The sequence below is a fragment of the Drosophila tropicalis genome, unplaced genomic scaffold (genome assembly GCF_018151085.1).
Source record: "Drosophila tropicalis isolate 14030-0801.00 unplaced genomic scaffold, ASM1815108v1 contig_573, whole genome shotgun sequence".
Classification (NCBI taxonomy): Eukaryota; Metazoa; Arthropoda; class Insecta; order Diptera; family Drosophilidae; genus Drosophila; species Drosophila tropicalis.
The window spans coordinates 1,244,873-1,257,753 of NW_027173049.1; the positions used below are offsets into that span (position 1 = coordinate 1,244,873).

At 36.8% G+C, this 12,881-nt stretch overlaps 3 protein-coding genes across 3 annotated transcripts; 2 read left to right on the forward strand and 1 right to left on the reverse strand.

The window, feature by feature from the left end:
* On the forward strand, positions 1-1,620 carry Cpr49Ac (Cuticular protein 49Ac). Its single transcript, XM_068287930.1, has 4 exons — positions 1-243; positions 313-328; positions 647-810; positions 872-1,620. The coding sequence occupies exons 1-4, from the start codon at positions 68-70 to the stop codon at positions 1,332-1,334; spliced, it is 819 nt and encodes a 272-aa protein (XP_068144031.1). The 5' UTR covers positions 1-67; the 3' UTR covers positions 1,335-1,620.
* Positions 1,621-7,880: 6,260 nt separating this feature from the next.
* Cpr49Ad (Cuticular protein 49Ad) lies at positions 7,881-8,522 on the reverse strand. Its single transcript, XM_068288050.1, has 3 exons — positions 8,508-8,522; positions 8,015-8,435; positions 7,881-7,951 (listed from the first exon to the last, which is right to left on the reverse strand). Exons 1-3 carry the CDS (start codon positions 8,520-8,522, stop codon positions 7,881-7,883), a joined length of 507 nt encoding a protein of 168 aa, XP_068144151.1.
* A 2,292-nt stretch (positions 8,523-10,814) lies between these two features.
* Or49a (Odorant receptor 49a) lies at positions 10,815-12,258 on the forward strand. Its single transcript, XM_068288051.1, has 4 exons — positions 10,815-11,653; positions 11,715-11,916; positions 11,976-12,131; positions 12,202-12,258. The coding sequence occupies exons 1-4, from the start codon at positions 10,815-10,817 to the stop codon at positions 12,256-12,258; spliced, it is 1,254 nt and encodes a 417-aa protein (XP_068144152.1).
* The last annotated feature ends 623 nt before the right edge of the window (positions 12,259-12,881 follow it).

Sequence of the window (12,881 nt, forward strand, 5' to 3'; positions counted from 1 at the left end):
TATTGTACAAAATTTTTAACATCACTCATCCGAATTCGCCCTCCCAATAGATCGATAAGTTTATCAAATGCAAACAATTTGTTTCTGTCTAGGTCGTTATCATCACATGGCCCAGCCATATCAACATGTGAGCGATCATCGTGAATTGGGCGCTTATCACCATATTCCATATCCTTACGATGGAGGTTATGGTCCTTATGCTGGTCTCAATCTGCCCTATATACATGATGCCAGACCATATAAGTAAGTCGAAAGAAACTGATTAAGGTGATGTAATATGTTCTAACCAAAATTCTTTCCTTTTGCTTTTAGCCACGATCTGTACACAGTAAGTAATGCCGATTACAAAGTGCCTGAAATACGCTTGGAATACGGCTTCCCAGATCATGAACCGCATCACTAAACGCCACCAAAGGAACCCACCCACTACCCCCCAATCCACAAATCCCCCAGCTTTCATAACAATTCAGAAGCCTTTTAGTTTTTATTTTTAACCACAAACGAAAAACAAAACAAAATTCACATGAATCCTGCATGATTACAACATCCCACCACACACCCCCCGCAAAACCCCACCGCGAAACCACCCAAAAGCGCATGATGAAACAAAATTTTCAAAATCAAAAACCCAAATCAATATAAACAGTCCACAACAACGAAGAAACCCACTACAACCACTGAGCGAACCACAACTACTACAACTACCACAACGACAACACCCAGACCCATTCTGTTCAACTACGATGACGAGGGACGCCACAAGATTCTGCACCAAGAAGAGATCCGCAAGAAGGACAAATATGATCACGCGTAAGTGTGACAAAGGAACTCAAATCGCTTCTCGATCCTATAAACACTTTCCACTCCACAGTTTCCTGACTGAGAACGGCATCTACGGCGAGGAGCAGGCTAAATTGCATCACACCGGAGGCACTCACGCCAAGGGCCGCTACGAATACACAGGCGACGATGGCAAACTGTATCGCGTCAATTATCACTCAAACGACGGCGGCTTCATGCCCGAGGGTGAGCATATACCCACTCCACCACCCATTCCAGAGGCTATTGCCCGTGCCCTCAAGTATGTGGAGGAGCAGCATCGACAGAATGGCGCACAATTCGATCATCGTGGCTTCCGCATTAATCATATGACCAAAGACATTAAAGCTCAACTCAAGGCCATGCATTTGGAGCGAATGCCCAAGGAGTTGGGTGATCAAATTCGAATGCTCGAACATGAAGTTGAGTTGGCCGAGGAAGAGGAACGCGAAGAGCAAGCCGAGTTGGAACGTCAGGAACGCAAGCGTAAAGCAGCCCAAGCCAAGAAGGCTTAGACAAAAGCAATAGACCATCATCCAGGATTCCCCATAACACCTCCTAAAACCCTACCCCCAAAGTCATAACACCTACCCACCGCCATCCACTCCAATCTCCCCCACATTCCCCATGCAAAAACAGAAAAAAAAATCATAAAAAAAAGCAAATGAAAGAATGAGTCAAACACTGAGAAACTGAGTTGCATCTCTGTGGATGATATATATGTTATTTTTTATTTATTGAAACACCAAGCTATAACTATTTAATTTGTTGTATATTAAATCAAAAACCCCAAAATGTTTATTGAAATAAATCTCAAAATAATATTTGTTACATAAACAAACCAAGAGATTAGTAATTGAGTCATTGATATTTGTCAAACACTTGAGCAATATACTCTACGAAATGAGGAATATCATAGGTCTAATTACATTCCGTCGGCCTGATCCGTCTTGGTTTCCTCTTTTATGACCGGCGTCTGTGGAATATAGAAATACAGAATTATTAAAAAAATTGTGAACAAATTTAAAAAATTTACTAACCTCTATAATCGCCTCCATGGCGCTTTCGGCGAGTGCATTTACCCTTAAATAACACTGAGCTGCACCTTCCATGAGATTCAGCAATTCTTCCATCTAAAATAGAGAAGAAAATAAGTGAACTGTTAAACAAACTTTTCAGATACTTACAGTTTTGATGGTCTCACGCAAAACTTCGAGGGCAACATTCTTGTTCGAGCTCATCCTTCCTTTTTTTTTTTGTCTGAGGAAGAAGGAGACGTTACAAGAGACAATAAAAATGTTGAAGTAAAAAAAAAAAAAATCTGAGGCTATAGGGGGAGGATTTAGTGATACTGTAACTGAATATTAATGGTTTTTGATTTCAGATAATCCTGCAGTGATCATATAATGCCTTATATTGAAAAAAAAAACCCATAAAACTGGAGCTACTGCCTAGGCGTAAGGCTCATCCTCTTAGTTTGAACTGACAATGAGTGCAAAAATTTGGTTTTTGGTTACCATAAATACTTAAGTTAGGTGAACACGATGGGTAGCGCTATTAAATTCGCGATTTCGCGCCCCAAAGCATGTCCACGTGCCCATAAAACATGCATATGTACATACATATGTACGTATGTATGTACATATGTACAAAACGATGTGGCATTGTTAGAGGCACAGAAACGATGCCATTTGGATAGCATACATGCTTTTTTTAATAATGCTTCCAACCATTCAACAAAACTCACAGATGCTTATGTAATACTCACAACTAATAGGTACAGTCAGGCACTTTGGTGGTATCTTAAAAATTTGATTGGTTTTTAGCTAGAAAAGTAAAAAAGTATATGTAAATACTTTTAATATAAAAACTTTTTGTACGTACCTTTGCCAATTTGAAGTCACAGAAGACAAGTCTACGCCGCAAGTTTCAAATTGAACTTTTTTGCTCGTTCGCTCGTTTCATTTTAAAATTGCAGAAATGTTCCATTTCCATTATGTTCAATTCTAACACCCCATCTAATACTAAATTATAATCGCTTACATTTCTAGTTTTTTCTAAAATAAAATATTATTTAAGACTACTTAAAACTAATTTCCCAAACCCTTCCAATTTATTATTTGAAGCATTGTTGCATAATATTTGCAGTATGGATTCTTTGGGCAACAGTTGCTAAGGATTGCTTGGTCATGGTTAACATTTTGACAATATTCCCGGCCCTTGCTATTTTTTTTTTGAGGTGCTGGCTTGTAATTTTAAATAATGTTTATGTATCTTTGTAAAATTCTTTATTTTAATTTCAAATTTTCTCCCATCTCATATATCGGATAAATTTTCTCCCATCTCAAATGGGATAAATTATTTTCTCCCATCTCCAATTGGTTTTATTTGGCGAAGAAGAGAACAAAGATGATTGGCCGAGTGCCAGAAAGGAATCGAAACAAATGGGCGATCGCCGGGTTTTTGAAACTGTATGAAATTCTAATCCTTTTCAAACTGCTTTACGATTTCGAGTAAATCATTTAATAATAATAATAATAATACAAAATTCACTACCCCCGCGGCGGAGGTCATAACAACGGAGGCGTATCCAACAACGAAGGACATAACAAGGGAGGCTCTACTCCACCGCCCATTCCAGAGGCTAATGCCCGTGCTCTTAAGTACGTGGAGGAGCAGCATCGACATCGAACGGCGTACAATTCTATCATCGTGGCTTCCGCATTAATGACATGTCCAAGGACATTAAGCGAATGCCCAAGGAGTTGGGTGATCAAATTCGAATGCTCAAACATGAAGTTGAGTTGGTCGACGAAGAGGAACGCGAAGAGGAAGCCGAGTTGGAACGTCAGGAACGCAAGCGTAAAGCAGCCCAAGCCAAGAAGGCTTAGACAAAAACAATAGAACATCATCCAGGATTATTCATAACACCTCCTAAAACCCACCCAAAGTCATAATACCTACCCACCGCCATCCACTCCAATCTCTGTGAGTTGCATCTCTGTAGATGATATATATGTTATGTTTTATTTATTGAAACATCAAGCTATAACTATTTAAATTGTTGTGTATTAAATCGAAAACCCCAAAATAAATTTCAAAATAATATTTGTTACAATAACAAACCAAGAGATTAGTAATTGAGTCATTGATATTTGTCAAACACTTGAACAATATACTCTACATATACTCTACGAAATGTGGAATACCATAGGTCAAATCACATTCGTTTGATAATGAAACAGTCAGTCGGCCTCAGTTTTTGTCAAATTGTTATACCGAATGCGGGCTCTGCTAATAAATTAATGGGTTTCTTGAACTTTTTGTTGAAAAAAATAATTATATTATTAAAGTAGCGTAAGCAAGTAATTCGGGTGTCGACTACGGGGATAACCTGATGTGGCGATAAGAGTGAGATGACATATATTCAGCCAAAGAAGAGAATTTACATTTGTTAATGTGTATAAATTTCAAAGATGAGTGAAATGCAAAATGTCCATTTGCAAGTGTCAAATAGTAATTTTTAATCTCTAGCATACAAAATCGCATAGCTGATATCAAAAGGTCCTTATTATTAGCTAATGGATAGCTGACTAATGTTTATTTCCTACAGTTATTCCTGTTTTCAGAAGAAGAATCCGCAATAGAAACTACAAATAATTACGTACCTATCATATTTTAAATTCAGTTTTGGGAAAATAAAGTAAGCTTTTGCCAGGAGTGAAAAGTCTATCCCAGAGTCAATAAGATAAAATTATTCCTTTTTCATGTTACTCAGGACTTTTTCAAGGAGCATACATCTCATAAGCTATATCTTCTTCTTCTTCAAAGCATTATATAGACTGGGGATTGGGGATCGATAAATTCGAAATTAAGTGCCGGAAGTGCAAATCAAAAAAAATCACGAAAAAACAATTTAGATAAGAAGCTGTTTAATAGCTTATTTTAGTGTTTGTTTTTTAATGGTGATTAAGAGTTGCAATAATTTAGTAATTAATTTTAGAAGAAGGTTGAATATCTCGATTTTCGGTGACATGTTTAATGATATTTGTCAGTGATTAACAAAATCAAGATATTCAATAATCATATTTGTATATACATACATATACATAGGCCATAATTAGGAACTTGGAGAATAAACATGGCGAACTGCATACTTAACTTCAACCACTCCGAAAGGAGAAAATCAAAAACGGGGGTCAAAAAGACATGGCAAAGATTTAAACAGTTTAAGAATAAACATCGTGTTTAAGTCATAAAGATTCATATTCATTATTGCTTAAAACCAAACAAAACATGCATCCACACTCCGTGGAAAACACTTAAGATTATAACATCGGCGTGTTATCAAGTAACCGACGCTGAGCATGAAATTTAAACAATTTCCAACCCCCGAAAAAGTGGGCCATTAGAATAAGTATTTTTAAGAACAATTGTCGCCTCCTAAAGTCTATTTATTATATTTTGAATTTGACGAATAAAGACTGGATGATTTTCCTTCTCTCTGGAATCCCTAGTGTGTATACTAACAGTATTGGTACGATTAATCAAATGACACGCAATAATCGATTTTATAGTGTTCAAGTTTGCGATTTTGTTTTTACAAAAAATGGCGATTATTGGGCCATTTGGCCATTCATTAATCGTCTTACTTTAAATGTCCTACTTACTATAGTTTCAGATAATATAAATAACTTAACAATCAATAACAAATAAATGCCCAAGAGGTCCAATGACACTTACCAAATTCGGGACAAACTCAACTCTTTACCTTTAACCTAATCCATGTGGTTTCATTCTTTTTAAAGCCTCTGATCGTTCCAGTAATAAAGATACCATAATTAAGGATGTAGGGGTCCTACATATTGAACTCCCTTTCGCATTGAAAGACTAAAGACTGAATTAGCAACTTGTTTCCTCAAATGTTGTTGTCGTAGATCGGTACATGTTAGTGAATCTTGTTTTACATTTTTAATGAATGCTATTAATTTAATATTGTCAGTTCCATTCGTCCTAAAAGTAGGCAAGAATGAGATCGCAAACTCTGACTTGAAATAAACTTGAAAACAATTGAGTCGAGCTTTTCCAACGCTTAAGCCACATTAATTAAGCTTTTTTTGACTAATTTGTTGTCGCCACTAAAACATTCTGAGCCGAATGCTGCTATCGTGTTTGAATGTACATATGTATGTACATATCTATATCAGGTGTTGAGATAATTGCAATCTTATGCCAATTAATTTAATTGGTTATTTTAGTATTCTGCTGATTCATTTATATTACATAATTTATATAAATTAATAATCAGAATATTATAAGTTACTCTTATGTATAGAGACACAAGCATTATCCTCCTAATAGACGCAATTGGTCGTTGTAATCAAGAAGGTAAATTTATCTATTAACTGTCTTAAATAACAACGTATATCAAAAGCGAGGCCTTATCCAAATCCGAATACTATATCTCATAGGTCCCGTAAGAGTAACCAAAAATTTATTCATTTTTTACATTGGTATCATGCGCCAACAGAGTAAAAGGACACAATTAAGTTGCCCAAATGGATGTTGATACATCCTTAAGAAAGATTTTTCGACTTCGTAAAGATTTTCTAATCAGTTTCGAGTCTTAATTTGGTTAAGCGTTTTTAACCGATTTGTTGGGGTAAATACTTAGTATTTGATTAGCTAATTGTTGTACTGACAGTTATCAAATTTGAAAGCTATGTTGAATATGAAAAGGTCATTGTCAATGTTTAAGATTTAACACCGAATGATCTGAAGCGCTTTCACATCAGATACACTAAATAACCAGAGGGCCGGGGCTAACTTCGACCGCGTCAAAGTTTGTATACCCTTGCAACTTTTTTGGTAACTCTTTGCTTACCTATTAGCCATCAATGGCTAATGTTTGCCATAGAATGGCCTACAATCATAGGAAATAACGAAGATATTGATCAAAGTCACTGTTTTCGACCAATCGTTCCTATGGGAGCTATATGATATAGTCACCCGATCTTTATCAAATTCGACACAGTTATTAACAAAAATATTAAATTAAGAAATGTTTAATTTGAAAACAAACACGTTAAAAGTAACGAAGTTATTTACAAAAGTCACTGTTTGCGACCGATCTTGATCAAATTTGGCACAGTCGTTTATAAGCGTAATAAACTCTCTAATATAAAGTTTCACGGTAATAACATAGAAAATAACGAAGTTATTGAGAAAAGTCACTGTTCGTGACTTTGAATCTGAATCCAGCTGAATCCGAGATATACAACGCCTGCAGTATATACAAGCCTACGTGCAAAATTTCAGCTCTGTAGCTCTTACGGTCTAGGAGGAGTTTGCGTTCATCCAGACGGACGGACGGACGGACATGGCTAGTTGAACTCGTTTCGTCGTGCTGATCAAGAATATATATACTTTGCATGGTCGGAGATGCTTCGTTCTATGCGTTGCACACTTCTGACCAAAATTAATATACCCTTTTTGCAAGGGTATAAAAATATAATACACTTGTACTTTTGCTTAGAAATATTTATAAAATGTAATCTAACCCAAAATACCAAAATGGAGTGCCAAGAGGCCAACGCCGAGAATAAATTAAAAATACGATTCCACGCCCGAAAACGTGACTCATTAGAAAAGGAAAGCCACCTCCTGGAGCCTAAGATTTCCTAAACTTATTAAAAAATGATAAATTCCAACCCTTTACCTCAATGTAACTAAGCCTCAGCAATCAAAAATAGTCAGAAAGGAGATTGAGGAGATATCGGAAGTATGTGCAGTTATTGAATTAATGTGGCTACTCTCATCATCATAAAATTTCCTTATTCGGGTTAGACTCGAGAAGAGGACTACTTCCTCTACGCATTACAGTGTCCTCGAAGGAAGAACCTTGTAGTTCTTAAAAATATTTGTATAAATGAAACATAAACTTTATAGTTGAATATATGTATATTGTACTTTAATTGAAGAAGGCTGATCATAGTGAATGGTAAATATTAGATATATGTATGTATATAAGCTACCTAGTACATTTAAATTATGGATCATTTCTAGTGAAGGGTATGAACCACATTGGCTGCCGCTGGCTGGCTGGCATAGAAGGCGGAATTGACACCGTCATCTGCAAAGAGAATAGTTTTCTGTCACGACTTTGTCCCTAATTGAAAATGAAATAAATAATTACAAGTGATCACAGGGCGGAATCCGTTGGCATCGGCCAAATATTTAACTCCAACTCGAAGACCTTCGGGTGAGATGTAGGAATAGGCTCCTTCCACCTGTTCCTCCTGCTCGCCGTTGCCAATGTTCACGGGAACACCTTGTTCCTCACCGTGGAGTCCATTCTCTGTCTCGTAGCTGTATCGATAGGCACCGGAGCCAGTATTGACGTCATTCGATTGCTGTACAGCCCGGGCCACGGCATTGGCAATGAAAGGATTGTACTTGGTGTAGAAGTTATCATAATACCGACGCAAATTGTATAGATCGCGATTCTTGTAGTAAAGATCCCTATAGTAGGGATTCCTCAGATATGGATTGTATTGGGTGGGTTGGGCATCGCTGGCTACAATCACAAAGATCAATGCGGCCAAAATGCAGGATATCTGGAAGAATTCAACACAACACAGAAAACAAATTTCACGCATTCCTTAATGAATCGCTCTCCAATTTGTTACCGTCTTCAGAGACATTGTCAGAACTTTCGATGCTGATGGATTAAAGAAAACTGTAACAGATCCAACCAACCACTCAACATTTTATATAGCCAAAAGAAACGCACAAAAGCATCAAATTTCGGTCTATAAACTTAATCTTTTGTTTCGCCTTTTTTTTTTTGGCTTTGTCAATTTCCGTTTAGAATTTTGATTGTTATTTAAATTTGTACAACTCGCCAAATTGGCACAAATTGACTCGCGCTGCTTATGTTTAATCAAATATTATAAGCAAAAACGGTTAGTTAACAAAAAAAATGAAAGAAAAATGCGGTTAGCACCCGCTAGGAGGGCTTAAATCGGAAGCGGTTAATATGTATGTTTGATTTAGTACGCTCCAGCATAAAATTAGAATGAATATTTTGTAATTAACGTAGTGTTTCCTTTTTTTCTTGTTAAGATCAGCATGAATGAGTGACTTTAATGAATGAATGCATGAATATGAATGACAGAGTTGACAAGGTGTCGATGCTGTAAGGGGGAGCAGACCAAGGCAATTGCATTGATGATGCGGCCTTCACATTTCGCGTGTAATTTGAGATTGCCAAGAATAGCTAAAGCTATTCAGCTCCAGCTCTGAGATTGCCCACAATTTCAACTTCATCTCGAGTTCATCTCAAATTCCAACCAGACAACAAAAGCCACCTCTCAGAATTAGTTATTTCTCCTAGATGATGAGAATTATACCCTCCATTTAATGACAAAGGCAAAACAAATCATCAAAAGCTCTAACAGTTTTGCATAATATGAATAGGGCGGGGATATCAGCAGACGATATTACATTTGTATACCCTGCAATGAAATTTACTCAATTTATTTGATATGATTTATAACGAAGTCTGGTCTAGATATATAGCCAACAATTATATGGTAGTTCGATCTATTAGTTTTCCCGACAATGTCTAAACGTTGTCTAATTTAAGTAATGATTACTTAATTTGGGTTTTGAGTAGGGAAGAAATCTTTGTCTATCTCTCTCACTCACATTGTAAACTTCTAATGGGAATCTATATAAAATATGCGGCTTTCGCTGCCAGACAAACCTTTTCACAGAGTGAATATACTCTCATACTACATCATTATGCAAAAATGGGAGAAACATACAAATTGTGACCAGCAGGCAATCAGAGTTTGACACCACAAACCATTTAGATTATATCTATCGGATTAAAATAAAAGCAATTCCAGCATCAGATTTCAAACAAGTTCATTCGCAACCGAATGAATGTCTACAGAATGCGTTAAATAGATTAAACTCAAAAGGCAAACAAAAGATATTTATTGTCATTTTGCATAAATTAGAGGTTTTATCGTTTTATTTATACCCTATTCGCCATGTTGGGTATAAACCTAAACCTAATTTCCTAACGTTTATCCATCTTATAATTTCTTAAAGGGGTGTGTAACTTCTGAAAAACAACCAATTGGGTCAAGGGTCGTGTTTGCAGGTATAGAAACGATAAGGGTGAGTTTGTAGACTGAGGATCAGCGAACCAATGGCATCCTGCATTCTTCCCTATCTAGCGTAGTAATTTTCTAGACTTGAAAAGGGAAACTTTATATTGTATTCTTGAAAATGTTTATATAGGATTCGTTGCCTCTTTACTCGAGCAAGTTGGGAATTATAGGGTGAAATTTCTAAGACAAATAATATCTAAGGATTTCTTAATGTATTTAATTAACTCTTTCAAATTCAAACAAATATTTGCTAAAACATATACGATGACTTTGTTAAACCTGAAACTGATACCCTGCATTCGCTTTTTGTTAGAGTATACATATAAATACTAGAATTCTTTAAGTTTATGGTTTTATCGATTTTCTTTTGTGTTCGTTTCTCATTTAATTAATTGGCTCGAATTTATTTATCGCTATTAGCTTTGGAGCTTCTTTAAATATTTTAATATTCATTGGAACATTATGGCATCTCCATTGAGGCACACAAAAACACTCACACTAAAATTGGCATGAGTAAAAAAATAGATACATATGTGTATTAGTGGAAGACAATGGGCATTTCTTGTAATCAATGACAACAACAAATTATTGGCACGTGGGAGGTTAACTAAACGGTTATTCACAAATTAATAACTTATTGTTGCGTGTCAAGTAACTAAATTATGCAACGCGTTACTTGTGCGACGTCAAAAATAGGAAAAACCAATTATCACTAAACAATTAGGCCATAAAATATTCAAAAGATATCCTTTTTCCTGTGGGTATAAATTGACAAGCTTGCCCTTCAGTTCAAACCAGTTGAACCTTAACGAAATGCCAAAAGTCGAGCAACTGCAGCAACCGGCGGAGCAGCAGCAACAACAACAACGATGTGACTATGATTACGATGACTTCACCTACATACCGAACATGGTATTTAAGACAATGGGATATGATTTTCTATCGGGCAGCAAACCGTTGTGGCAGCATCTCCTGCTGAGTGCATACTTCGGATTGTGTTTTATCAGCAACTGTTACATATCGTATTATATGATCCTACGGATCCTGCAATGGGACACTTTGAGTGACAATCCCAAGTTGATAATGCGCTATGCCATCATGGTTTTCTTCATGCTCAATTCGGATGTGAAATTTTTTGCATTTCTGGCAAATCGGAGACGAATGCGTCTACTAAATTTGGCCCTTAGAAGATTGTATCCCTCAGAGCAAAGGGAACGCTTGGATTACCAAGTGAACAAATATTTCTGGTCGAAATTTACTCGTTATGCTCTTTATTTGTATTACTTTGTGGTATTGCTAGTGGTTTTGGGTCCTATTAGCCAATCGACGGTATCGTACTTAATCCAAAGGCACAAATTGGGAAACGATGCTAGATTTCTGTTCATAAGGGCTTTTCCCATGGAATTTGGTTTCAGTACTAAAACCCCAATTGGTTATGCAATTGCCCTAATAGTCGAGTCAACCTTTACTCATTTGATAATGAATGTGAATTTGGGTACTGATCTCTGGTTGGTGTGTCTGTCCACACAAATCTCCATGCACTTTGACCATGTGGCTAAAAAGCTACATCAATACAATCCGGGCAGTGGAAACGAGCGAGAAAATAATCGATTTGTGATTGATCTTGTTAATCAACATCAACTGATACTCAGGTGAGTGGTCTACAAAGATCTTGAGGACCTGAATTTTGCTCTGTTTAACATCTTCGATTAGCTTGCATAAGGAATTAAATCATATATTTGGAATGCTTCTGGCCTATAATCTCTTTAGCACGGCCAGCACACTTTGCTGTGTGGCCTTGTATACGATAGTTCAGGGCTTGAATCGGGAAGGATTCTCATTTCTTTTGTTCTTTTTCACCACAGCAGCTCAATTTTATATGGTTTGTCATTCTGGTCAGATTTTAATCGATTCGGTGAGTCGCCGAGAGTGTTTACCTTTACCAATAGTTTACCTCTATATCCTTTCTGTTAGAGTAAAAGTATCGCAACGGCTGGCTATATGCAAAATTGGCATGACAGTGAGACAAGTTATAAGAAATGTTTACTCTTAATACTTGTGCGAGCTCAAGAGCCAGCCGAGTTATCGGCCAGAGGGATCATCATCATTTCCTTGGACACATTTAAGATAGTAAGATGTGCCTTCAAGATTCATATGTATATGTATTTCTATAATTAATTATTTCGTTAATTATTTCCAGTTGATCAACATAACATTTCGCTTCTTCGCCGTAGTACGTACCGTCTTGGGCAAGTAGTTTATGATGATGGATATGCTAATCGATGACTCGAATAAAATGTCTCTAAATATGCTTAGCTTATGTCTTGTGTCTTAAAATATGCAGAGAGATCAGACTCACACCCAGAGCATCTGACATTAATTACACATATGCCGTATCATTTGAAACGCCCACAGATATTTGCTTTGGCTGAAATCCCTCTGCCATTTAAAGTACGAGTATTATAATTTGCATAAAATGCATTAAACGTGGGGCCAACCAGCCCAAGAAGATACTCAGGCGGCTAAGCCAGCCTTGGGAATTAGGTTCTGAAGTTCAGAGATCTCGGATCTCACTCAAGCAAGGTCAGGTTCTCCTTCAGCCAGTGGCAGCTGTGAACCAGTTTCGCATGGAAAACGAGAGCATGTCGACCGATCAATCGACTAACTCTTCCTTGACCATGAAATAGGCTTGCAAAGATTAGATTATCTAACAACCTATCTGCATGCATTTAAGCCCAGTTCATATGAGGAATTGCGGGCCACTTATTGTTAGATAAACTAGCAGCTGAGAGAGTGAGCGAGAGATCTATTGACTTGTGAGATGTGACCAAACCGCTGACATTTAATCGTAACCAGTTACAACCTACCAGTTAGTTAGTT

Coding starts and splice junctions, on each gene's coding strand:
- Cpr49Ac (XM_068287930.1), top strand. CDS start 68: ATGCAAACAATTTGTTTCTGTCTAGGTCGTTATCATCACATGGCCCAG. Junction 811..871: donor AAGGACAAATATGATCACGC/GTAAGTGTGACA, acceptor TCCACTCCACAG/TTTCCTGACTGAGAACGGCA.
- Cpr49Ad (XM_068288050.1), bottom strand. Junction 7,952..8,014: donor ATTCCGCCCTGTGATCACTT/GTAATTATTTAT, acceptor TTCTCTTTGCAG/ATGACGGTGTCAATTCCGCC.
- Or49a (XM_068288051.1), top strand. CDS start 10,815: ATGCCAAAAGTCGAGCAACTGCAGCAACCGGCGGAGCAGCAGCAACAA. Junction 11,654..11,714: donor CAACATCAACTGATACTCAG/GTGAGTGGTCTA, acceptor ATCTTCGATTAG/CTTGCATAAGGAATTAAATC. Junction 12,132..12,201: donor CCTTGGACACATTTAAGATA/GTAAGATGTGCC, acceptor AATTATTTCCAG/TTGATCAACATAACATTTCG.